This window comes from Oryctolagus cuniculus, chromosome 3, assembly GCF_051225735.1.
Source record: "Oryctolagus cuniculus isolate XC-2025 breed Fujian yellow rabbit chromosome 3, ASM5122573v1, whole genome shotgun sequence".
Taxonomy (NCBI): domain Eukaryota; kingdom Metazoa; phylum Chordata; class Mammalia; order Lagomorpha; family Leporidae; genus Oryctolagus; species Oryctolagus cuniculus.
The window spans coordinates 139,022,182-139,046,529 of NC_142869.1; the positions used below are offsets into that span (position 1 = coordinate 139,022,182).

Below are 24,348 nucleotides of genomic sequence, written 5' to 3' on the forward strand. Positions count from 1 at the left end.
TGTATTTTAGAAAAAATTTGTTACAGCTACAAAATGATAATACAAAAATGACAAGAAAGCTAGATTATTGATCATAAAAGAAGAAATCCATATTTATATTTGTTTAATTATCTGTCTAGAATCTGATTCCAATTTTGTAAATGTATACTTTGACCTTTTTAATGTTCATGGATCTCATGACAGCTTTGCTCAAGATCTTATAAGTATTATTATAACTCAGTAGCTTTTTTGTTATTTGATATAGGTAGTCCACATTTTAATTTTGCAGTGCAGTAAAATTTTTTTCTGTTATGTAATTCTCTTTGCAATATTTTTATATTTTGCATTTTTATTTGTATAAAACTTGGGATACATTTAGATCATTTACTTTACCCCAGTCTGATAGTAAGAAGAATTAATAGAAATCTCCTAAGGATATGCTTTGTTAATTCCTCCCACAAATAATGAAGTCAGACCTTCTCCACAGCTCTTAGGGCTCTCTGCAGTTTGATCCCAACACATTGCTTGTTTTCTTCCTCAGCATCAAACAGAACTATTTATTTCACCTTTAATGTGTGTTCCTGATGCTGTGGTTTTCCTCATGCACGGTCGTCTTTCTTCAGGACTGTGCTTTTTTTCTGTTTGGTGTAACATTTCAGAACTTAATTTTAGCCTACATTTTAAACTCAGTTGTCCCACTTCTTCCTCGTGTCATCCAGGGAACAGAAGAAACCTCCCTCCCATCCCTCTCTGTCCCTCTCTGTCTCCCATTAGGTTTTCTTGCTCTCTCTTTCCATGTATTTATTGAATGTCTGTTAGGATGCAGGTACCATGTGCCAGATGCCAGATGAAGGTGATGTCTTGAAAGAAAGCCCTGTCCATGTGTGCATAGAGTTTATATAATCTCCTGGGAAGGAACAGTGAGAATATGAGTGACTGAAGCACACGGCATTGTTTCTGCAATAGGAGTTAACAGAACACAGCAAGGCGTTGTAGAAGTGGGTGAGAGAAAGCACGGGACAAGCACTTCCGTAAGCAAGAGAATCAGGAAGTGCTTCTAGCAGTGGGCCTTGCTTGTTTGTCCTGAAGGAGATAAGTAGCTGTGGTGGTTTTTTTTTTTTATTTTTTTTAATTTTTTTGGTCTTATCAAGTTGCCTGCTTACCTGATCAGTTTTACAAGTACACACAGAATGACAGACAGATGGATGAAGAAATTATAGACACTGAAGCCAGGTTTAGATTAGTACGTAAAGATTTATTATGAAGAATATGTACGATTTGAGAGAATATTACACATTTCTTAGTCATCAAAGCAAGCAAGGAAATGCAGTGGTTCTAAGACTGATGGTTTTCATAAAACGAGAAACTTGTAGGCAATTTTTTTAACATGCAAAAAGAAATTTTTTCCTTGTGCCAAAGATAGATTGGTCAAAAACCAAGACATTTCCGAAATTTTATCCTATTTGCAAGCTGAGTTAATTTACCCCATTTTCATAGGTGGTTTGTGAAGTTGTGCGTTTCCTGGGTCAGATGCAAAGGGCTTGATTACTTCCAGCTCCACAGGCACTTTGAGCTTTCTGTTCTTAGTCATTCCCTTTGCCCATAAGTCCTACTGTGTGATGTGGGGCCAGACCCAGCCGGGGGCCTTACTCTGAGTGAGTTTGTGTCATGTCTGCAAACTCTTAGCTTAGGAAACACCAGTCTTTCTAAGGGCCGACAGCCAAGCCTGCCTGGAGGAGATGCTCACTACCTTGGGACCGCAAGGAATGTCTACTTCCCTGTGTTGTTCATTACAGAAACCTTTGAAACACAGCTTGGAACAGAGGCCATCACTGTATCTGTTAAAGAGTACAGAGGCCGGCGCCGCAGCTCAGTAGGCTAATCCTCTGCCTTGCGGCGCCGGCACACTGGGTTCTAGTCCCGGTCGAGGTGCCGGATTCTGTCCCGGTTGCCCCTCTTCCAGGCCAGCTCTCTGCTGTGGCCCGGGAAGGCAGTGGAGGATGGCCCAAGTTCTTGGGCCCTGCACCCCATGGGAGACCAGGAGAAGCACTTGGCTCCTGGCTTCGGATCAGCATGGTGCACCGGCCGCAGCGCGCCGGCCATGGCGGCCATTGGAGGGTGAACCAACGACAAAGGAAGACCTTTCTCTCTGTCTCTCTCTGTCTCACTGTCCACTCTGCCTGTCAAAAAAAAAAAAAAAAAAAAACAGAAATACATGAGAGTGTGGTGGAATGAGAAGGCCATGCCAAGATGGCCACTGGCAAGCAAGCATCAGTTACTCAGGAATGGCTTCGAAACCCACCTGGCAATGGAGCCTGCGTGGCAACAGGCTGTGATTGGATGGTTTTGGAAACCACGTGGCAAACGGAGCCTGCCTGCAACAGGCTGTGATTGGTTAGGGCATAAACCGCCCCTTGACTGGATTGGCTGCCTTGGCTATTTAAGCTGCTGTACCAACTGAAATAAATTAGTCTGCGAGCTGCTCGCCTCTGGCCCGCTTTCACCCGACTCGCAGGGTCTTGTGGTGACTCTGTGCCTCTTGCCCCCACCGTGCTCCTCCTCTCAGAACAAATCCACCTCAACGAGAGCTATGGAGAATTTTCTTTCAGTGAAATTTCTTTATGAGTCCCACTATTGGAATGGTGAAATAATGTCCTTACACTACGTATTAGTTGTAAAGTCATGACATATACCAGTTGGTGCCTCTTACATGTTTGCTGTATTATCTACTGCTGTATGATACATCACTCCAACCTTTAGCAACTTAGAAGAAGTATTTTTTATTTTGTATAGTTTCTAAGGGTCAGAAATTGGACAGTAAAATGAGCTAGTTGGTTCTGGGTCAGGGTCTCTGATGGGCATGCAGCCAGCTGTCACCTTGGGCCTGAGGAACTGTTGCCCTGCCCTGCCTAGTTCCCTTTCCTGCTGGTCGCCAAGCCTCAGTTCCTTGGTGTGTGGGCCTCTCACAGGGCCACTCATGACATGGTGCTGGTCTCCCAGAGAGAGGACCCCACCTCCACCTCAGAAGCTAAAGGCTTTCTGAGTGACATTAAACCTGATGTTGAAAGTCTCGATTCTCTTAAACAATATTCATACATGTAAATACACCATCAATAGGTGAGTTAATCTTTGTATTTATTATTTGACAGCTGTAAACATCATCCAAGCTGGAGTGTCAATAATCTTTTGCTGATTGGGCTAATCTAGTGAATTAGGTTACACTTGGGGCTGGTTAGCTTTACTGTTTGAAGGAGTACCCTTAACTCTACCTGCTGATTTATTTATTAATCTCTTTGATTAGTGACAAAGGGATGGGTTAATGGCAGAATAACAGTGAACACTAAGGGGCATTGCACACGCACCAGGTGTAGTTCTGCACAAGCCAGGTAGGGGCAGGTGCCCAGAGATTCAGCACTGTGTTCATTGTATCATAGTGAAATGCAAGCATCCCTGATCCAAGCACAAACCTTTGTAAGTAATTGGTAGGAAGAGGGTTCATAATTATTTGTTGGCCTTTGTACTAACATTCAGATAATCAGGGTTCTTCCATCAGTGGTTTTGCCTGTAATCTGTGTAGACCCCCTGCCAGAATTGTTTGGGAATCTATCATAGTTGTCTTACCCTTGAGTAGTAGTTTTTATTAACTCTGGGTCATAGATAGGTGGCCTTGTAGTAGTAGCCTTTGCTCTGTTTTCCCTCTAGAGCACTCTCCCATTCATTAGTGTTACAGGCAGACAGTGTAATAATGTATTAATTTACATTCAAGAGTTTTTAATGTCTGATTCAATTTTTTTTTTTTTTTTTTTTTTGACAGAGTGGACTGAGAGAGAGAGACAGAAAGGTCTTCCTTTGCCATTGGTTCACCCTCCAATGGCCGCTGCGGCTGGCGCACTGCGGCCCGTGCACCGTGCTGATCCGAAGCCAGGAGCCAGGTACTTCTCCTGGTCTCCCATGGGGTGCAGGGCCCAAGCACTTGGGCCATCCTCCACTGCACTCCCTGGCCACAGCAGAGAGCTGGCCTGGAAGAGGGGCAACCGGGACAGAATCCGGCACCCCGACCGGGACTAGAACCCGGTGTGCCAGCGCTGCAAGGCGGAGGATTAGCCTAGTGAGCCGCGGCGCCGGCCCCGATTCAATTTTTTAAAATATTTTTATTAGTTTATATTGAGGACTAAGTTAATTCTCTTAAAGACTTTTTTTAAAGAGTGGTTTTATGTTCACTGCAAAATTGAGAGGAAAACAGAGGCATTCCACTTACCCCCTGCCCTGTTATCACCATCTCCCACTACAGCACATTGTGTGTCCCCTTCAACTGATGGACCTGCACTGACTCATCATTTCTGTAGTTTTTTTTTTAATTTGAAAATTAAAAAAATTTTATTTGAGAGAGAGGCACAGAGAGAGAGAAAGTGCCTGTGTTTGGTCTAGTGGTTAAGATATAGCTTGGGGGCCGTCGCGGTGGCATAGCAGATTAAAGCCACTCTGCAGTGCCAGCATCCCATGTGGGTGCTGGTTCAAGTCCTGGCTGCTCCACGTCCAGTCCGGCTCCCTGCTAACACACCTGGGAAAGAAGCACAAGTTGGCCCAAGTGCTTGGGCCCCTGCACCCATATAGGAGACCTGGAAGAAGCTTTCAGCTCCTAGCTTCAGATCGGCTTAGCTCCGGCCATTTCAGTCATTTGGGGAGTGAAACAGCGATGGAATCTCTCTCTGACGCTACCTTTCAAATAAATTGAAAGGCAGAGTTATACACAGAGAGGAGAGGCAGAGAGAGAGAGAGAGAGAGGTCATCCATCCACTGGTTCACTCTCCAGTTGGCTGCAGTGGCTGGAACTGCGCCAATCCAAAGCCAGGAGCCTGCAGCTTCTTCCAGGTCTCTCATGTGGGTGTAGGGGCCCAAGGACTTGGGCCATCCTTTACTGCTTTTCCAGGCCATAGCAGAAAGCTGGATTGGAAGTGGAGTAGCCGGGATTCGAACTGGTGCCCAAATAGGGTGCCAGCACTGCAGGCCAACAGCTTTACCCACTATGCCACAGTGCAGGCCCCAATAAATCTTAAAAAAAAAAAAAAAAAAAAAGACATGGCTTGGGACACCTGCAGTCTCATACTGGAGTACCTGGGTTCAAGTGCCTGTTCCACGCCCTGCTCTACCTTTCTGCTAATGCATAGCTTTGTAGACAAGAGCAGCAGGTGATTGTCTTAAGTAGATGGGTTCCTGTAACCCACGTGGAAGGCCTGGATGGAGTTCCAGGCTCCCAGCTTCAGCCTGGCCAAGTCTCAGCTGTTGCAGGCATTTTGGGAGTGAATCAGTAGATGGAAGCTCGCTCGCTCTCTCTCTCTCTTTCTACCTTTCAAATAAATTAAAATAAAATAAAAATTTAAAAGGAGAGATGGATATGTGGATATGTAGTGGTATAAACTCATTCATTCCCATGTTGTTTCTTTGTATCCCTGCCCCTACCATCAACCTGAGCTGAAATTTATTTTCATTTTCTCAGAGGACCAGCCTTTGTTTTCATTGATTTTTTTTTCCACCACTGTTTCTGTACTTATTTTGTAGATTACAGATCATGTCATTATTTCCTTTGAGTTGTGTTTTCTCTTTTCCTACTTTCTTAAGGTGGATACTGAGGTCATCCTTTGATAATTTTTTTAAAAAATTTGTTTATTTACTTATTTATTTAAATTACTTGAAAGGTAGAGTGTCAGAGAGGGAAGGAAAAATAGAGGAGAGAGATCTTAATATTGGCTGTTCATTCCTCAAATGGCTTCCACAATATCCAGGGCTGGGCCAGGCCAAAACCAGGAGTCAGAAATTCCATTCTGGTCTCCCAATGAGGGTGGTAGATGTAGTGTTCTGTGTCAGTCAGGTCAAGTTGATTGGCATGTTCAGATCTTTCATATCCTTATGAGTTTTCTGTCTGCTTTTCCTAGCGATTTTTTGGAAAGGTAATATTGAGATCTTCAGTGACGTAGAGTATGTCTGTGTTATTTTAGTGTGGAGAGGTTTCTTTTTATACCAGTTCTCTTACTCCTCAGATGCTTGCAGCAGCTGGAGCTAGGCCAGGCTGCCTAGCCATGAGCCCGGAACTCTTATCTAGGTCACTCCTTCCTTTTTTTTTTTCCTTCTAAAGTATTTATTTATTTTCATTTTATTTGAAAGGCAGAGAGAAAGTGAAATCTCCCACCTGCTGGTCTGCTGGTTCATTCCACTAATGCGAGCGGCAACTTGTGCTGGTGGGCCAGGCAGAAGCCTGGAGCCAGGAACTCCCTCCAGGTCTCCCCCTCATGGATGGCAGGGACCCAGGTACTCGAGCCATCATAACTGCCTCCCAGAGTGCACAGTAGCAGAAAGCTGGGTTGGAAACCAAGTAGCCAGGACTTGAACCAGGCACTCTGAATGGGATGTGGGCATTGCAAATGCTGACTTAACTGCTATACCAAATGTCCACTTATCCCACTTCCCTTTTGAAGACTGTGGCATTGGAAATCATGTTCAAGTCTTCCTTTGTCCTTTGAAAACTTTCAGTGGTCGTGGAGAGACAGAGGCCTGAGGAACTAATGTCAGCAAAAAAATGAATAATACTTCATGTTATCTTTAGTGGAAAATACGGGCTCCTGGTAGTTAAGATGCTCATGTCTCATACAGGAAGTGCCTGGTTTGACACCTGCCCCCCTTCCTGGGAGGCAGCAGCAATGGCTCAAATCACTAGGTGGTTGGTGCCTGTCATTCATGGTGGGAGAACTTAATTGGGTTCTAGCTCCTGACTTCAGCCGTAGCTGTTGCAGGCATTCGGGGAGTGAACCCAAGTGGATGGGAGCTCTTTATCTGTATCTGCCTCTCAAATAAATACATATTTTAAAAAGAAAAAAGAAAAAATATTTCCAGTGCATTTGTTGGGTGTCATGGAGTTCTACACTTTGATGAGTAGAATCTAGCTTTTGCAGGGCAAGGAAAAGGGAGTCATCTTTGTTTTTGTCCAGCGCATATCCCAAAACAACTGAGAAAGAGAAGTTTAGACTTAACTGCTTTGGAATCCTATGACTGGTGTAGGTGGAACTTTCAGCATGCTTTTCTTGGGCATGCTGGCGGGTAAGAACAGGAGAAGCCAGAGCAATCAGTTAATGGTCACTTCAGAATCCATTCTGGTCCTGTTTATAGTTCTAATCCAAACTAAGTTTTTTTGTTTTGTTTTTGTTTGTTTGTTTTTTTAAAGATCCATCAATTTATTTGAAAGAGAGAGAGAGAAAAAGAGAGTTCGTCCATCTGACGGTTCACTCCCCAATTAGCCGCAACGGCCAGAGCTGTGCTGATCTGAAGGATCTGAAGGCAGGAGCCAGGAGCCTCCTCTAGGTCTCCCACGTGGGTGCAGGGGCCTAAGGACTTGGGCCATGCTCTACTGCTCTCCCAGTCTGTAGCAGAGAACTGGATCAGAGGTGGAGCAGCTGGGATTCAAACCAGCGTCCATATGGGATGTACCCACTACTCCATAGCCACAGCCCGGGCCCGAGCCCCAGTCCCTAAGATTTCTTTTTAAGAAGAAAAGCTTTTAAGTAATAAAATGTGGTTTTTGTGCTGGATGGGACAGATAATGAAATGTGCATGTATCACCCACACCCTCAGGGTGTGATCTCATGACCTCTCAGGTGTTTTGCCTGATGTCCTTGCCAGGGTCCGTGCAGTGCTAGTATTGTCTGTCGTCTTTGCTACATGTTGGGGAAGCCAGTGGAAGGACCCGAAGAGAGTTTGGTTCTTCCTCCAGCCTGTAACTGCTGTCAGGATTCCTTGTGTGCTAGACAGCATAGTGGAACTTAACAAAGCCAGGGAAGTGGAGGAGTTGCTGGGTTGACCATCATGTCTGATTTCATGGGTGTTGGTTAGGTTGGCATGCTATGCCATGTGGCAGCTAGCTCCTCCCTTCCGACCGCATGAGTGGCAGGTAGAGCCTTGGCTGCAGTTCTTTGTGAAGGGAAAGATGAATGATCCTGAGAGATGTTGTTTTCCGTGGAAACTTAGAAGTTAGGGTGTGAGAAAATTTAGAATACAGATTTGAAATTACACGTCATATTTTCAAAATAAAAGTGTTTCATATTTCCAGTGATTTTTATCTTTGTGTTAATTCTCTTGTTATATACTTGGTCATTTTTAGAGACAGTATTCTTAACTAGCTTGTGGGGTCCAAAGATACTGGACTCAACTACCAATTTTTTTTTACTCAACTTTCAAATCCTCCAGAGAAAAGGCTGTCCTCACACTACGACTGCATTAGTGATGGTGCTTTTCTGTTTCTCTGGCTGACTGAGATTTGAATCTGAAACATATGCTGGTGATGAAGTTTCTTCATTTATGCATAACAAATATTTTTCAATCTGAAGACTTCAATATGAACAATAGTATATTTATATACTTGTGATATACAGCTTTTAGTTACTTACGCCTCTGCGGTTGCCTGTGCACTAAGACCGGGAAGCAGTCGTCCAGATCTTAAGAATGGAGTGTGTTTCTTGCAGGTGGACAAAGCATGGGCTTTGGAGTGAGACCCAGTTTTCAGTATTTCTCTGATGCTTGATGTCTTCTGCAGCACTGGAGCAAGAATACCATCTGCAGACAAAATCCTGTCGTTTTTAAACGCAACAAAGGATCACAACTGGAATCCACTATACTTAGAGAAATAAGCCAATCCCCAAAAGACAGATATTGTATATTTCCCCTGATCCAGTGTAACTAATAGATACCCAAAATATAATGTGTTAGAGTGAAACAGACATTCTGAGATTTGATGATTGTTTTTAGCCATTGTTTGTTCCTTGGAGGAACAGTGTTTTGTATACTTTTGTTTTCTTTATAGACTGTTTGTTGAACTCTTTTAATTAGGTTTAACTATATGAATTAAAAATAGATCACAGTATAAATTAAGAATGGGAATCCACGACGGAGGGGAAGGAAGGGTAGGAGTGGGCAGGGGAAGGGAGGGTAGAGGGGGATATCCTACTATGTTCCTAAATCTGAATATATGAAACATGTAAAAACTAAATAAAATTAAAGAAAATACAGATGTGCAAAATCTTAAACAGAAAAAAAAAGAAAGATGGATATCAGTGTTTCTTAAATATTTGTGTTATAAAACATATCTGGGTCCCTGAAGAAGTAGTTTCCTGAGTGGCTAAGTCCAGAATATGCAGCATTGCCCTCTTCTCTCAGAGGTTCGTACTGTGCATTGAAACACGAGGTGTATAGTCAAGAGCACAGCTTTGCTTTGTTTAACTCTGCACTTCCTCTCCTCCCTTCTTCTTTGCCCTCTCCTCTCCCCTGTAGAACACATACAGTACTTTGTGGTTAACTTTTGTTTCATGGAATGTGGTTTTGAAATAAGGTGAGTAGCACAGTGCTCCTAGTTCATAATAAATAAATGTCGATTTTCTCTTACCCCTTTTCAGTGTTAATTTTAATGCCTTAAAACTGTATTGTAAATTCAAAGACTATTCACTTTATTTCATTTTAACTTATCTTCCAAGTAATGAGCCATTTAATAATTTGTTATAAGTTATTCCTAAATGTTGTAGTCTTTGAGATTAAAATCCAGGAAAAGTAAGCGTAATTGTTAAAGGAAAGTAAAGCTCTTAGAAACCCAGTGTCTGGTTAGATTCCTGCTTCACTAATTCAGTGTCATTTAAATAGTCATGGTATTTTTTGAAATATGACTCAGAACCCTCTGGGAGTTACACAAGTCTATTGAAGGATGTGGTTTAGATACTTCCTGCACCTGCTCAAGCCGCTCAGCAGTAGGCATGAGCCACCCATATCTTTGTTGAGTGATTTGTAAAAATTCTGCCGATTAAAAAAATGAGAAAAGTAAAAAAAAATTTTTTTAAGATATATTTATTTGAAAAGCAGAGTCAGAGAGAGGTCCTCCATTTGCCTCCACACTCCCTATATAGCTGCAGTGGCCAGGGCTGGGCCAGGCTGAAGCCAGGAGCTTCTTCTGGGTCTTCCATGTGGGTGCAGGTGCCCAAGCACTTGGGCCATCCCTTGGGTGCTTTCCCAGATACATTAGCAGGGAGCTGGATTGGACACAAACGAATGCCCAAATGGGACATCGGCATCACAGGAGGTGGATTTACCCACTGTGCCACAGTGCAGGCTCTCAAAAATTCTTCACAATAAAAAAGCAATATGTGTTAAATTAAGAAAATGAAAAATCTGTCCCCAAAGTAAAAAAGTAGAAATGCACTGTTTGACTTAGGGAAAAATGAAAAAACTAAAAAAAGGAAAGGATAGAAAGAATGAAATGTACATAAAAAGAGCAAGTGGCCAGCGCCGCAGCTCACTAGGCTAATCCCCCGCCTTGCGGCACCGGCACACCAGGTTCTAGTCCTGGTCAGGGCGCCGGATTCTGTCCCAGTTGCCCCTCTTCCAGGCCAGCTCTCTGCTGTGGCCAGGGAGTGCAGTGGAGGATGGCCCAAGTGCTTGGGCCCTGCACCCCCTGGGAGACCAGGAGAAGTACCTGGCTCCTGCCATCGGATCAGCATGGTGCGCCAGCTGCAGCAGCCATTAGAGGGTGAACCAACGGCAAAGAAAGACCTTTCTCTCTGTCTCTCTCTCTCGCTGTCCACTCTGCCTGTCCAAAAAAAAAAAAAAAAAAAAAAAAAAAAAAGCAAGTGATTTTACATACAGAATTTCCATTGCTACCATCTTATCATTCTAAAGTTTCTTGTGTCTTTCACAAGTATGGTGTCGAATTACCATTCTATAGGCTGCTCTTTTTATGTAATGCACAATGAGAGTCTGTTCATGTCAGTGTAGGGAGGTAACTGTATCCCCCTCAGCCTTAGCAGGGTACACTCTTGTGCTCTCTAAATGATTTCCTTTCTAAGGAGTGTTGAGTGTGAGGTTGGAGGAAATAATGAGAGGAAGAAGCCCTGTTGGGTAAATAAGATGTACATTATGTAATTCCTTGTGGTATGGTTATACATAAACTGTCAGTGTCTGCAGAATTTTGCAGGGTAACTAATCTTTAATTTGGTTAGTTTTCTAGTAAAGATAAAAGAAACTTACTACTTAGAAGGGGAAAAAGCTTGTAAATGTCAAAAACTAGTGTCTGAAAATTGCATACCTAGGCTTAAATAAAAAATCTCAAATTATTGTTATGAAGTGCTAGATGGTTATTATTGCCTTTTTAAATTAACTTAAAAGCTTCATAGTTGTTCATAGAACATTATTTTCCTATTGAACAAATATTCCTGAGAAAATGTTACTGAACATATTTTAATCTGATTGTATTGTTTAGTTTTCTTTAGTGACCTCAAGAGTTGGCAAAGGAGAACATGAAATATTATTGCCATTTTTCTGAGATTGTGAATGGTTTTTCTTTTTTCTTTCTTTTTTTTTTTAAAGGTGGCTACCATCCAGTGAAAATTGGAGACCTCTTCAATGGCCGTTATCATGTCATTAGGAAGCTAGGATGGGGGCACTTCTCTACTGTCTGGCTGTGTTGGGATATGCAGTAAGTATTCTTTGTCATTGTCTTTTGATTCTTCATCTAGTTCAACATGCATTTTCTCAGAAGGTATGGCTGAGGGTTGCACCTACTTTGTTGTGGCATGTAAAGTGTTTAGCACAGGCCTGCCCCAGCTAACCAACTTTTTCTTTTTTCCTCTCTCAGTTTGAAGTTCATTTGCTTAGACATCTTAAAATGCTAGCTGTCATCTGGCTGTATTTCTGAAGCTTATTCTTTGAAACTGCTCTGTATAGGAGTCATACTATTTTTCTAGCAATTCATCCATATTGGAAGACCATTCAGATAGAAAATTTTTCACACGTAGGCCTTTGACATTTGAATTTTTTTTAAAAAGATTTATTTATTTATTTTAAAGTCAGAGTTATACAGAAAGAGGAGAGGCAGAGAGAGAGAGAGAGAGAGGGAGGGAGGGAGAGAGAGAGGTCTTTCATCTGATGCCCAATTGGCTGCAACAGCCAGAGCTGTGCCGATTCGAAGCCAGGAGCCAGGAGCTTCTTCCGGGTCTCCCACATGGGTGCAAGTACCTAAGGACTTGGGCCATCTTCTGCTGCTTTCCCAGGCCATAGCAGAGAGCTGGACCAGAAGTGGAGCAGCTGGGTCTTGAACCGGTGCCCATGCCGGTGCTTCAGGCCAGGGCGTTAACCTGCTGTGCTACAGTGCTGGCCCCAACATTTGAAATTTTTGTAAAGCCATCACTGATAGTAAGAAGCTTCACTGCAATCCAGTGCATAAACATGTAACATATTTTGTTTTCTGTGTATTTGTTTTTATTTATTTATTTATTTTTGACAGAGTGGACAGTGAGAGAGAGAGACAGAGAGAAAGGTCTTCCTTTGCCATTGGTTCACCCTCCAATGGCCGCCGCGGCTGGCGCACCACGCTGATCTGATGGCAGGAGCCAGGTGCTTCTCCTGGTCTCCCATGGGGTGCAGGGCCCAAGCACTTGGGCCATCCTCCACTGCACTCACTCCCTGGCCACAGCAGAGAGCTGGCCTGGAAGAGGGGCAACCGGGACAGAATCCGGCGCCCTGACCAGGACTAGAACCTGGTGTGCCGGTGCTGCAAGGTGGAGGATTAGCCTAGTGAGCCGCAGCGCCAGCTAGTTTTCTGTGTATTTGAAGAGAAGTAGAAGTGTCAGAATATTTTCCATTACTATAAGTGTGTGTGGTAACACTAGTATTTTTATAGTCTTCATTAATTAGAGAGGACAGCAAAGCATGAAAGAATTGTGTTGACCCATGGACCTCATTGTCTCTAGTGCCCACTCAATTTGAAAAGTACTGTTTTAAAGAAAGCTTGTTAATTTATCTTTGCAACATCTCAGTGTAATGTCACTTCTTCTCTTGATAATATAGGTAAATACATTTTTTCTTTTTCCAAGGGGGAAAAGATTTGTTGCTATGAAAGTTGTAAAAAGTGCCCAGCATTATACAGAAACAGCCTTGGATGAAATAAAATTGCTCAAATGTGTAAGTACTGCAAAAATGTGAATGTTGTAACAGAAATTAATGACTGAAAAAAATCTTTAAAAAGTTAATTTCTGGCTGGTACTAAATTAAAGTAGAATTTCTTTTTCCTAAGTTCAAATACTGAACTTAAAACAAAATCACCTTTATTACTGCAATGCAAAATATTCTCTGTCTTGAACTCCTCTGTTCTTGGATTTGATTGTGTCTGCACAGGTTCGAGAAAGTGATCCCAGTGACCCAAACAAAGACATGGTGGTCCAGCTCATCGATGACTTCAAGATTTCAGGCATGAATGGAATACGTATCCTTTTCTTAATTGTTGATGACTTATAATTTTTTTCCTTTAAAAAACAGGATTGTTCAGGCCCCTAAATACTCATGTTTGCTCTTACATCCCTGTCAGCACAAAGCCCTTGGGATTTTGGGAAGTGTTAGAAAGTGGTGCCCCTAGGTGGTTTGGAAGGACTTTTTGGTGTTTTTTTGTATAGTGGCATGTTAGAAACTTGAAAAGAAAACTGTTACAGCAACTTGATGTGGTTTTTGAATGAATTATTGATCTTTTTTCCATTCATTGTGGTGAACTTTGTTTGCAGAGATAGAAGCATAAAAACAACACTTCTTTGTGCTTTAAAGTCAGTGCCCAAGGGCTAGCTCTGTACATGCTCCAGGGACCAAGAAGCACCTTGTAGGGTTGGAACATTTGTTGAGGCAATAAATGGAAAAATGCTCTGTTTGTGTTGACATCTCCAGGTTGCACTTGAGTGCTGTATGTGTACGGTGAAAACTAAGGGCTGGCACTGTGTCATAGAAGGCTGAGCCTCTGCCTGCAGTACCGGCATTCCACATGAGCACCTGTGCATGTGCCAGCTGCACGTCTTCTGCTCCAGCTCTCTGTTTATGGCCTGGGAAAGCAGGGGAGGATGACCCAAGTGCTTGGGCCCTGCACTCTCATGTGAGGCCCAGATGAAGCTCCTGGTACCCTGGCTTCGTCTCGGCTCAGTTGCAGCCATTATGGCCATTTGGGGAGTGAACTAGAGGGTGGAGGACAGTTTTTTGTGTCTCCCTTTCTCCTTCTGTAACTCAACCTCTCAAAAAAAAAAAAAAAAAAAAAAAGTCTTAAAAAAGTGAACACTAGGTCGGCGCCGCGGCTCGCTAGGCTAATCCTCCGCCTTGCGGCACTGGCACACCAGATTCTAGTCCCGGTCTGGGCGCCGGATTCTGTCCCGGTTGCCCCTCTTCCAGGCCAGCTCTCTGCTGTGGCCAGGGAGTGCAGTGGAGGATGACCCAAGTGCTTGGGCCCTGCACCCCATGGGAGACCAGGAGAAGTACCTGGCTCCTGCCTTCGGATCAGCGCGGTGCGCCAGCTGCAGTGCGCTGGCCGCGGCAGCCATTGGAGGGTGAACCAATGGCAAAGGAAGACTTTTCTCTCTGTCTCTCTCTCTCACTGTCCACTCTGCCTGTCAAAAAAAAATAAAATAAAAAAAAATAAATAAAAAGTGAACACTAGCACTAATAATACAGTGGTCCTCTCTTGTCTGCAGGATATACTGTCCTGGACCCCAGTGACTGCCTGAAACCATGTGCTCCATTCTTATTTACTGATTAGTGTTTTCCTGTACATTCGCTAACTTAATGCCTTCTATTTTTTAATTAAGCACTTAGCATCCGTTTTTCCAATAATTTTGCTGGTTGAGGTGTTAACGACAAGACTGGCCTGAATGTTATTTTTCATTCACAGATTTATGGATAGAAATTGCATTCTTACCTTAGATTTTGAACAATCTCAACATGGGATTTTTTCCATTAGTGGAGAACTTTTCTTTTTTCAAGGCTTCTTTTGGGTAAATCCACATTGCCAGCATCATGACTGTAGAGCTTTGGGATGATTATTGTATAAAATAACACAAGTACTGTGATGCTGAAGCGCGATCAAGGCTGCTGAGAGATTAGGGGGCAGGCAGCATCTGTTGTGTGGGTGTTCTCAAAAAGGTAGGAGTCCCATCTCCCTGCAGGACAGTGCGAGGTGCCATCATGCTCCTTGGAACCATGGTCAGCTTAAAGCTGTTGATTTCTGGAATAGGCCATGCAGTATATTCGGACCGTGGTTCACTGCAGGCAGTGGTGCTGTAGACAGTGAAGCTGTGGTGGTGTGCAGGGGAGCTGCTGTACTCGGTTCTTTCTCTAGAATGATGCAACTGAATCTTTCAAATAATTGCTTCTGCAGAGGATCATCTTTCTGCCCTGTGAGGATGCAAGTATTTTAGTTTTAAAATTTTTTTAAGATTTATTTATTTATTTGAAAGAGTTACACAGAGAAAGGAGAGGCAGAGAGAGAAGGAGAGGTCTTCCATCCGATGGTTCACTCCCCAGATAGCTGCAATGGCCGGAGCTACACCATTCTGAAGCCAGGAGCAGGACTTCGCCCAAATCTCCCACATGGGTGCAGGAGCCCAAGGACTTGGGCCATCTTCTTACTGCTTTCCCAGGCCATAGCAGAGAGATAGATGGGAAGTGGAGCAGCCAGGTATTGAATCAGCGCCCATATGAGATCCCAGTGCTTCAGGCCAGGGCGTTAACCTGCTGTGCCACAGTACCGGCTCCTAGTTTTAAAATTTTATACCCAGTTTCTCTGCTTTGCAAAAACCTGGTAAAAATAAATTATTTTCTCTACTAGTTGGTAAATCTGGCATAAAGCAGGGGTTAATGGAAGATTATCTTTAAAACCTTTATTATGAAAAATTTAAAACATATAAAAGGAGATATTAAAATGAATTTTTGCAAATCTATCACCCAAAAATAATAATTATCAAGCTCTGGCCATAATCATTTGATTTAGTATTCCTTTCTCACTGAATTACTATCATTTGTTTTCATTTTTATTTGAAACAGAGAGAGGTGGCCAAAGTACTTGTGCTCCTGCCACCCACACAGTGGGGACCAAGAGAGTTCATGGCTCCTAGTTGTAGCTTGGCCTAGCCCTGGGTGTTGCAACCATTTGGGGAGTGAACCAGTGGATGAAAGATAGAATCTCTGTCTCTGCCTCTGTGTCTCTTTTTCTATTGCTCCTGCATTTCAAATAAATAGGGATTCTGTGTCCAATGGCCTTCACAGGAAGGTTGCTTTGGAATTTGTCATGAATCACGCCACTGTTTCCTTGAGCACAGGTTACCTTTCTCCAGATTCCTCTGGTTTTGTAAGGTTTACCGCCAGGAGTCACCGTGTTGTTTCTTTTGTATACATAAACACTTCTCTTTCCCAAGTAGAATTGTTTCATCTTGATCATAAACACCTTCAGTTTTTTTGTTAAGGTTTATTTATTTATTTGAAAGTCAGAGTTACAGAGAGGCAGAGAGAGAGAGATAGAAAGAGGTCTTCCATCCACTAGTTCACTCCCCAGATGGCCACAAAGGCTGGAACTGTGCCGATCTGAAGCCAGGAGCCAGGAGCTTCTTCCAGGTCTCCCACATGGGTGCAGGAGACCAAGGACTTGGGCCATCTTCTACTGGTTTCCCAGGCCATAACAGAGAGCTGGATGAGAATTGGAGTAGCTGGGACTCAAACTGGCACCCATTATGGGATGCTTGCACTGCAGGCGGCAGTTTTACCCCCAGGACTAGCCTCCTACACTTTGAGTTTTAAGAAGGTCTGTGTGGACCCTTTGGTTCCTGAGACCTTGCTTGTGGCAAAAATGGCCTCACACCACAGTCTCCAGACATAGTGCATGTTAAATAATACATGTATGACTATTTGGTAAATGTCAGTTCATTTTATTTAGTAAGAAACAGCAGTGGGCCTCTTTTGCTACTAGTAATACTGTTTTTGTTATATTTTATGAAGAAATAAAAGTTTTGCAAGTGATACACCGATGCTGCTTTCAGTAACTGCCTCACTCCTGGACACGCACGCACGAATGACCCTTAACCCTGTCCCAGATGTCTGCATGGTGTTCGAAGTGCTTGGCCACCATCTCCTCAAGTGGATCATCAAGTCCAACTATCAAGGCCTCCCGGTACGCTGTGTGAAGAGTATCATTCGGCAGGTGAGGCTTTCGAGAGCACACCTTGTTCCCATACCTAAGTGACTGGGTTTCAGCAGTTCTTGTTTTATTCATATGTGTAACATCTTGACATCTTGTTAAATCAGTTTCTATTTATTTAATAACAGGCCATTCTGTGTTGTAAAGAGCAGTATGTCAGTGTTGGACATTTGCCACATCACTCTTAAGATAAGTGATATGGTATCATCAGCAATTGTTTATCCAGTATCCTGCTTTAAAATATCTTAGGTATTTCCTTAGAAAAGCTCTAAGAAATAATTGTTCCTTTTTAATTGTTCCTTTTTTTTTTTTTTTTTTTTGAGTTCTAAGAATCCTTGGATGGAGGATAAATCAGAGATAATCTAAGAGTAGTACACAGCATACACACTATAGTTAAACTATACACTATTTTCTAAGACTTGATTTTTAATGTTAATGACCAAAAAAAAAAAAAACAAAAAACTAAGATAACTGTCAGGTGATGGGTTATTTAGCTGGTTTGTGCTAAGCACTTAACAATGTATACATTTATCAAAATTACTGCCTTTTTCCTGGTAAATCAGTTTTTTTTTTTTTTTTAAGATTTTTATGTATTTATCTGAGAGGTAGAGTTACAGACAGAGCGAAAGACAGAAAGAAAGATCTTCCATCTAGTGGTTCACTTCCCAAATGGCCACAAGGGCCAGAGCTAAGCTGATCTGAAGCCAGGTCTCTCTTACGGGTACAGGGCCCCAAACACTTAGGCCATCTTCCGCTGCTTTCCCAGGCCACAGCAGAGAGCTGGATCAGAAGAGGAGCAGCCGAGAATTGAACTGGCTCCCATATGGAATTCCAGTGCTGCAGGTGGAGGCTTAGCCCACTACACCACAGCGCTGGCCCTGGTGAATCAGTTTTTATTACCAGTTATTCCTCAGTACATTTGGAGCATAAAAGAAATATTTAGGGAATATAGGAAGCATTGTACAAGGGTGCTTCAAAATAGTCCTAGAAAATGGAATTAAAAGGTAAGTTTATGGGGCCAGCGTTGTGGTGCAGTGGATTAAGCTGCTTGTCTACAATGCCAGAATATACCATATGAGAGCCAGTTTGAGTCCCAGCTGCTCCACTTCTGATCCAGCTCCCTGCTAATGTGCCTGGAGAAGTAGTGGATGATGGTCAAAGTGTTTGGTCTCTGCCATTCCATGTGGGAGACCCAGAGGGAGTTCCAGTTCAGTCTGTCCATTATGACCATTTGGGGAATGAACCAACAGGTAGAAGTTATCTTTGTCTGTCTCTCTCTGTAACTCTGCCTTTCAAATAAATAGTTAAATCTTAAGAAAAAAGTGAGTTTGTTTTGGTGCAAAGAAATTTGAAATCCATGTGTAGTTTTTTCATAACACATTTTTCATGAATTTTGAAGTACCTCATGCATGGATTTCAGTTTTTATTTTTTTTTTTGACACCGAAGTGAACTTACCTTTCAATTCCATTTTCCATGAACCTTTTGAAGCACCCTTTTTTTTTTTTTTTTAAGATTTTTTTAAAATTTATTTGAAAGAGTTACACAGGGAGAGGAGAGGCAGAGAGAGAGATCGAGAGAGATCTTCCATCTGATGGTTCACTCCCCAATTTGCTGCAACGGCCGGAGCTGTGCCGATCCGAAGCCAGGAGCTTCTTCCAGGTCTCCTACACAGGTGCAGGGGCCCAAGCACTTGGGCCATCTTCTACTGCTTTCCTAGGCCATAGCAGAGAGCTGGACGGGAAGTAGAGCAGCTGGGACTCGAACCGGCACCCATATGGGATGCCGGTGCTTTAGGCCAGGGCGTTAACCCACTGCGCTGGCCCCATGAAGCACCCTTTTATTACATGTGCACATTCTTCACTTGGCCAGCATTTGGCCTGTCATTGATGTGCCGTAAATATTTGTGGAACGAAGGCATACCTAGCTGAGGAGGGTCCTTCTGGCTAGCAGTATTGATCAGATTCTGTGATTTGTGTGGATTGATCAGTCTGTATGCCAGTTGTTGCCCTCACTGCCTAAGGAAAGTTTCAGACATGACTTACTCTGGATTGCCCTTCCTGATGTAGTGGGTCTTCATCGTGAGTGATTCTGCAGAGCAGGTACTGGATCAGGCAGGTGGCTTGACAGGAGGGCTTTGTGGTTTGGAGTACCTTTCCTATAGTCCTAGTTTCTTGACCTTTCCAGGGGTTCCAGGCATGAAATGTGGGCCTCAGTCCAAAAATAGGAAAAGATCAGAATATTTACAAGTAAAGAATTGTGAACTCAAGAGACAGGTGCCTACAAGGAACCTTCCCAGCAAGTGTAGGTAATATTTGTCTGTGAGCTCTTGAGTAGGTTTTTTAAAACCCATGTGACCGGCGCCGCAGCTCACTAGGTTAATCCTCCGCCTTGCGGCGCTGGCACACCGGGTTCTAGTCCCAGTCGGGATGCCGGATTCTGTCCCGGTTGCCCCTCTTCCAGGCCAGCTCTCTGCTGTGGCCCGGGAGTGCAGTGGAGGATGGCCCACGTCCTTGGGCTCTGCACCCCATGGGAGACCAGGAGAAGTACCTGGCTCCTGCCATCGGATCAGCACGGTGCGCCGGCCGCGGCGGCCATTGGAGGGTGAAGCAACGGCAAAGGAAGACCTTTCTGTCTCTCTCTCTCTCTCTCACTGTCCACTCTGCCTGTCAAAAAATTAAAATAAAAAAAAAAAAAAAACCATGTAATAAGAACAGTTTTGAAGCTTAATTTTGTGTTGTAAAAACATGTTAGATTTTCATACTGAAACTGTGTAGGTTACTTTGTTTAGCCTGCCCTTGTGTTTATCTTTACACTTAACTTTGTCCCTTTATACTATAACTCGGCAAATTCTGACATTTTTAGATGTTACGTAAGAGAACTCGAGAGACTTGAAGGACTCTGCACTGGCTTATTGCAAATGTATTGAGAGATTTCTACACAGTTTTATGCTAGTTGTACATGCATGCCAACTATAGGTTTGTTGCTAACTTTAACAGTATATCTATTCCCTTTCAGATTTCAGATAGTAACATTTCATTAATATCTCAAATGAGAAAAAAACAATTGCCATTGTAGACAATCTGTGCTAAGGGTAGAAATTAATACCATAATTTTAATTCGGGTTGTTTGTTCCCCAAATGTGACACTTGGGTTTTTGTATTTAGTGGCAACTCTAAAAATAAATGATCTTGTTAAAATCAGGGGAAAAAATCTCTGAATTTTCTCTGATAAGTCCTGAAAGTATTAAAGGATTTGCATTCTCTAACACATAGTAATTTTACACGGGCGTTGTCATTCCAAGGGCCTTGTACTTTTAAATATATCTGCTGTTTCCATAGGTGCCTAAGCACACACCCACACATACTTGGCAGTATATGAAGGCGAATTTGAAGATGAGCTGATACTTATTTTATGTTCCACAGTGGGGAAACAGAATCTGGCCTTTCTTATTTAAAGTCTAAAGTTAAAATTCCGAGGCTTCAGTGGAACCTCAGTGTATGCTTGTTGGATGAACAGATGATTTCAGTGCTCCCTCACTGAAATGCGCATAGCCTGTCCTTTGTAGGACTTTGATTTTGTCCTGCTGGGCGCACTTTGTTCTATGTGCTGTGAATGGAACTTTGGTTTACTTTGCTTTTGTGTTTGTACTCATCTTTATTTGAGAGAGATTATGGAATCTGGATTATTTTTAAAGGTTCCTTAAAACTTTTAAGAAGCTACACATCCCAATGTTAATAATATTTATGTCTGCGTTTCCCTTCACTGCCTTTGATTTGTCCTGGGGGTGGAGTATTTGACTCCCGAGTAGTACTGAGAAGATCCTGTATTGATAGACCTACAGTTAGATCATTTCCCAGGACAAGGCAGGGTAGATCAGTCTTAATGTTCCTTAACTACTGGCCATTGGGTGTAGATGATCGTGACTCAGTCATTCTTTTAGTTCTGTCACCTGCCGTGCATCACCATCTGCAGAGGGTTCCATCCTTTTCCCACATTTCTGTGACCCACGTTTTTAAGGCCTCGCAAACTCCCAATGCTGTGAGAGCCATCACTGTGTTGAGCCCTGCCTCTTACTCTTGATGTTCCTGAGATGATGCCCTTGTTCCTCCAGTGGTACCTTTGCTTGGACTTCTCTGCGCTTCTAGTGCATTCAACCTGTCTATTCCAGTTCCCTCTTCCAGTTTAGGCTCCTTTTCATTGCCAGCTTCCTTCCCAAGCAAAACCTTGCTTTAATAATTCACAGTTCACATTTGGAAATTTTTAGTGGCTTCCCATTGTCTGTTTGCTAAAGCTTAACATTCCAGGCCTTGGGGCTGTCACTGTGACATAGTAGGTTCAGCCTCTGCCTGTGGCATTGACATCCCATATGGGCACCAGTTCTAGTCCCAACTGCTCTCCTTCCAATCCAGCTCCTTGCCAATGGCCTGGGAAAGCAGCGGCAGATAGCCCCAGTGGTTGGGCCCCTGCACCCATGTGGGAGACCCAGAATTAGCCCCTGACTCCTGGCTTTAGATCCACTGAGCTCCAACTGTTGCGGCCATTTGGGGAGTGACCCTCTGTAGCTCTGCCTCTCAAATAAGGCAATACATGGAGTGATTAACAGCTTGGGCTTAGAGTCAGATACACCCTTCTTATCCAAAGGTTCTTTGTCCAGATTACTTAACCTCCTTAAACCACAATGTCATCCGTGAAGTTAGAATAATAATGGTACCTTCTGCATTAGGTAGTTGTGAAGATGTAAACAGATAGTGCTGATAGCAGTTATCTACTGCCTACTCTGTGCCAGGCATAGTTCAAAGTTCTTTGCACAGTTTGCTTCCCTGAATCCTGACCGTCATGCTATGAAATAGGTATTACTGCTTTCCTGGTTCTATGGGAGAAGAAATAAAGCATAGAAAAGGTAAATAGCTTGCCCCAGTGAGGAAGTAACTTAGGAAGTAGAAGTGGTAGAGCATCGATTGCCACCCTGTTGTGTCAGAGTCTGGCCTTGGAGCTTAGGTGTTCACCCTCCTGCCAAGTAGCATGTAGTACATTGGGCGCTGTCCTGGGCCTGTGTCCCACAGAAGTCAAATCACTGTTCTTCCTGATAAGCTCTTCAAGGCCTTCTGCCCTCTGATGTCAGTCCCTGTTTCCCTGCACAAAGAGAAAGTTATGTCCTCAGTTACCCAGTTTCCCTCCTGGAGTTTATAAATATTTAGAGATGTTTCCAGCATTTATAAACACTTGCAGGATTACCAGAACCTTTATTCCTACATTTTTACTGGATTCATTTTGCAGGTGGTTGGGAGCAAAAGTGCCTGATGATGATCATTGTGACCCTTAAATGTACCTACCTTTTCTCTTTCCACATATTTTTTAAGCTTTTAAAAGAGATTTATTTATTTATTTGAAAGGCAAAATTATGGAGGCAGGGAGAGGGGGAGAGAAAGAGAGAGAGCTTTCATCCTCTGGTTCACTCCCAAAATGGCCACAACAGTGAGGCTGGACCAGGCCAAAGCCAAGAGCCAGGTGTGGGGAGCAACCCGGACTGGACTGAGTTACTGGAATTAAGACTTATTCTATGCATCTGCTCTCCCACAATATGGCGCTGGGAGAGGAGAAAACAGCTTCTACGCAGCTGCCTCTTGCCAACTTGAGTGATGACCTCCAGGAGCTGATCCTGCTCCTGATTGGAGGAGAGCAGCGTACTCGGCGTGTGGGCAGCCGAGTTGGGATTGGCGGAAGAGGACTATAAAGGAGGAGAGAGACAACATGCACCAGGAACATCTATCTGAAGGAACACCTGTGCAGCCCCTGAGAGAGCCGGCCGGCGGTGTGCCGCTCCCCCGCGGAAGTGGGGAAAGTGGCTAGGGGGAACCGCCCTTCCACGGAGGCGGAAGGGACGGTAGCCAAACCCGGGGAGGGCCGAGCAGACGAAAGAACAGCGCAGGGTCCTGTGTCGTTCCTCCACGAAGAGGGGGAGCGACACCAGGGACTCCATCAGGGTCTCCCATATTGGTGACAGGGGCCCAAACACTGGGGCCATCTTTCCCTGCCTGGAGCTAGATTGGAAGTGGATCTGCTGGGACTTGAAATGGTACTCATATGGGTTGCTGGTGTTGCAGGTGACACCTTAACCCACTGCACCACAATGCCAGCCCCTGTCTCCACATGTTTGATCATTTCTTTTGTCCTGGCTACAAAGATTCCATCCTTTCTCTCTCTCTCTCTCTCTCTCTCTCTCTCTCTCGTTAAAAAAATTTTTTTTGCTTTTTAACTATACTTTCTGTTCTAAAATTTCTTTCACTTATTTTTATTTATTTATTTTTTTGATAGGCAGAGTGGACAGTGAGAGACAGAGAGACAGTTCTTCCTTTTCCATTGGTTCACCCCCCCAATGGCCGCTGCGGCCTGCGCACTGCGCTGATCCGAAGGCAGGAGCCAGGTGCTTCTCCTGGTCTCCCATGCGGGCCATGGGCCATCCTCCACTGCACTCCCGGGCCACAGCAGAGACCTGGACTGGAAGAGGAGCGACCGGGACAGAATCCGGTGCCCCGACCGGGACAAGAACCCGGGGTGCCAGCGCTGCAGGCGGAGGATTAGCCAAGTGAACCACAGCACCAGCCTTTACTTATTTTTTTAAATAAGATTTATTTATTTATTTGAAAGTTAGAGTTACACAGAGAGGAGAGGCAGAGAGAGAGAGATAGAGAGACACATCTTCCATCTGCCAGTTCACTCCTGAAATGGCTGCAACGGCCAGAGCTGTGCCTATCCGAAGCCGGGAACCTCCAGGAGCTTCTTCTGGGTCTCCCATGTGGGTGCAGGGGCCCAAGGACTTGGGCCATCTTATACTGCTTTCCCAGGCTATAGCAGAGAGCTGGATCAGAAGTGGAGCAGCTGGGTTTTGAACCGGCGCGGACCCCTTCACTCATATTTTTGAGGCTCACCAGATTCCCACTGCTGTGACAAAGACTTCACACCCACCCTCATTGAGAGTGACATTCTCCACCCCCAGCTGCACCCCCACCCCCAGAACACCTGCATTCGGTGTTTGGTCCTTTAACCAATTGCATTCCTCCTGGCTAGGCTAGATCCTCACAACCCTGCACTGTTGATATTTTGGACTTGATAATTCTTTGCTATAGAGGCCTGTCTTGTCTTGTGTGTTGTGGAGTGTTCAGCTTCTTGGCCTCTATCCCCTAGGTACTGGTTTTATTCACTGTCATCCTTGGTTGTCTAATGTATCCCTGGGGGCAAACTTCCTCCTTCTTGAGAATCACTGGAATAGGGCAGAGTGCAAAATGTACATGATTTGGTGACAGGTTTGGTTTCAGATCAGCTTTGGCACTGCCTGTCTTGTGAC

The 24,348-nt window shown here is 43.8% G+C and overlaps 1 protein-coding gene across 26 annotated transcripts in view; it reads left to right on the top strand.

Moving 5' to 3' along the window:
• SRPK2 (SRSF protein kinase 2) overlaps positions 1-24,348 on the top strand; it is a 280,381-nt gene that overhangs the window by 214,999 nt on the left and 41,034 nt on the right. For all 26 annotated transcript variants that reach the window (XM_051849705.3, XM_051849710.3, XM_051849701.3 and 23 more), the window contains 4 exons: positions 11,374-11,482; positions 12,879-12,966; positions 13,180-13,267; positions 16,899-17,005. In XM_051849705.3, coding sequence (XP_051705665.1) covers positions 11,374-11,482; positions 12,879-12,966; positions 13,180-13,267; positions 16,899-17,005 — 392 coding nt within the window. The remainder of the gene's footprint in view (positions 1-11,373; positions 11,483-12,878; positions 12,967-13,179; positions 13,268-16,898; positions 17,006-24,348) is intronic.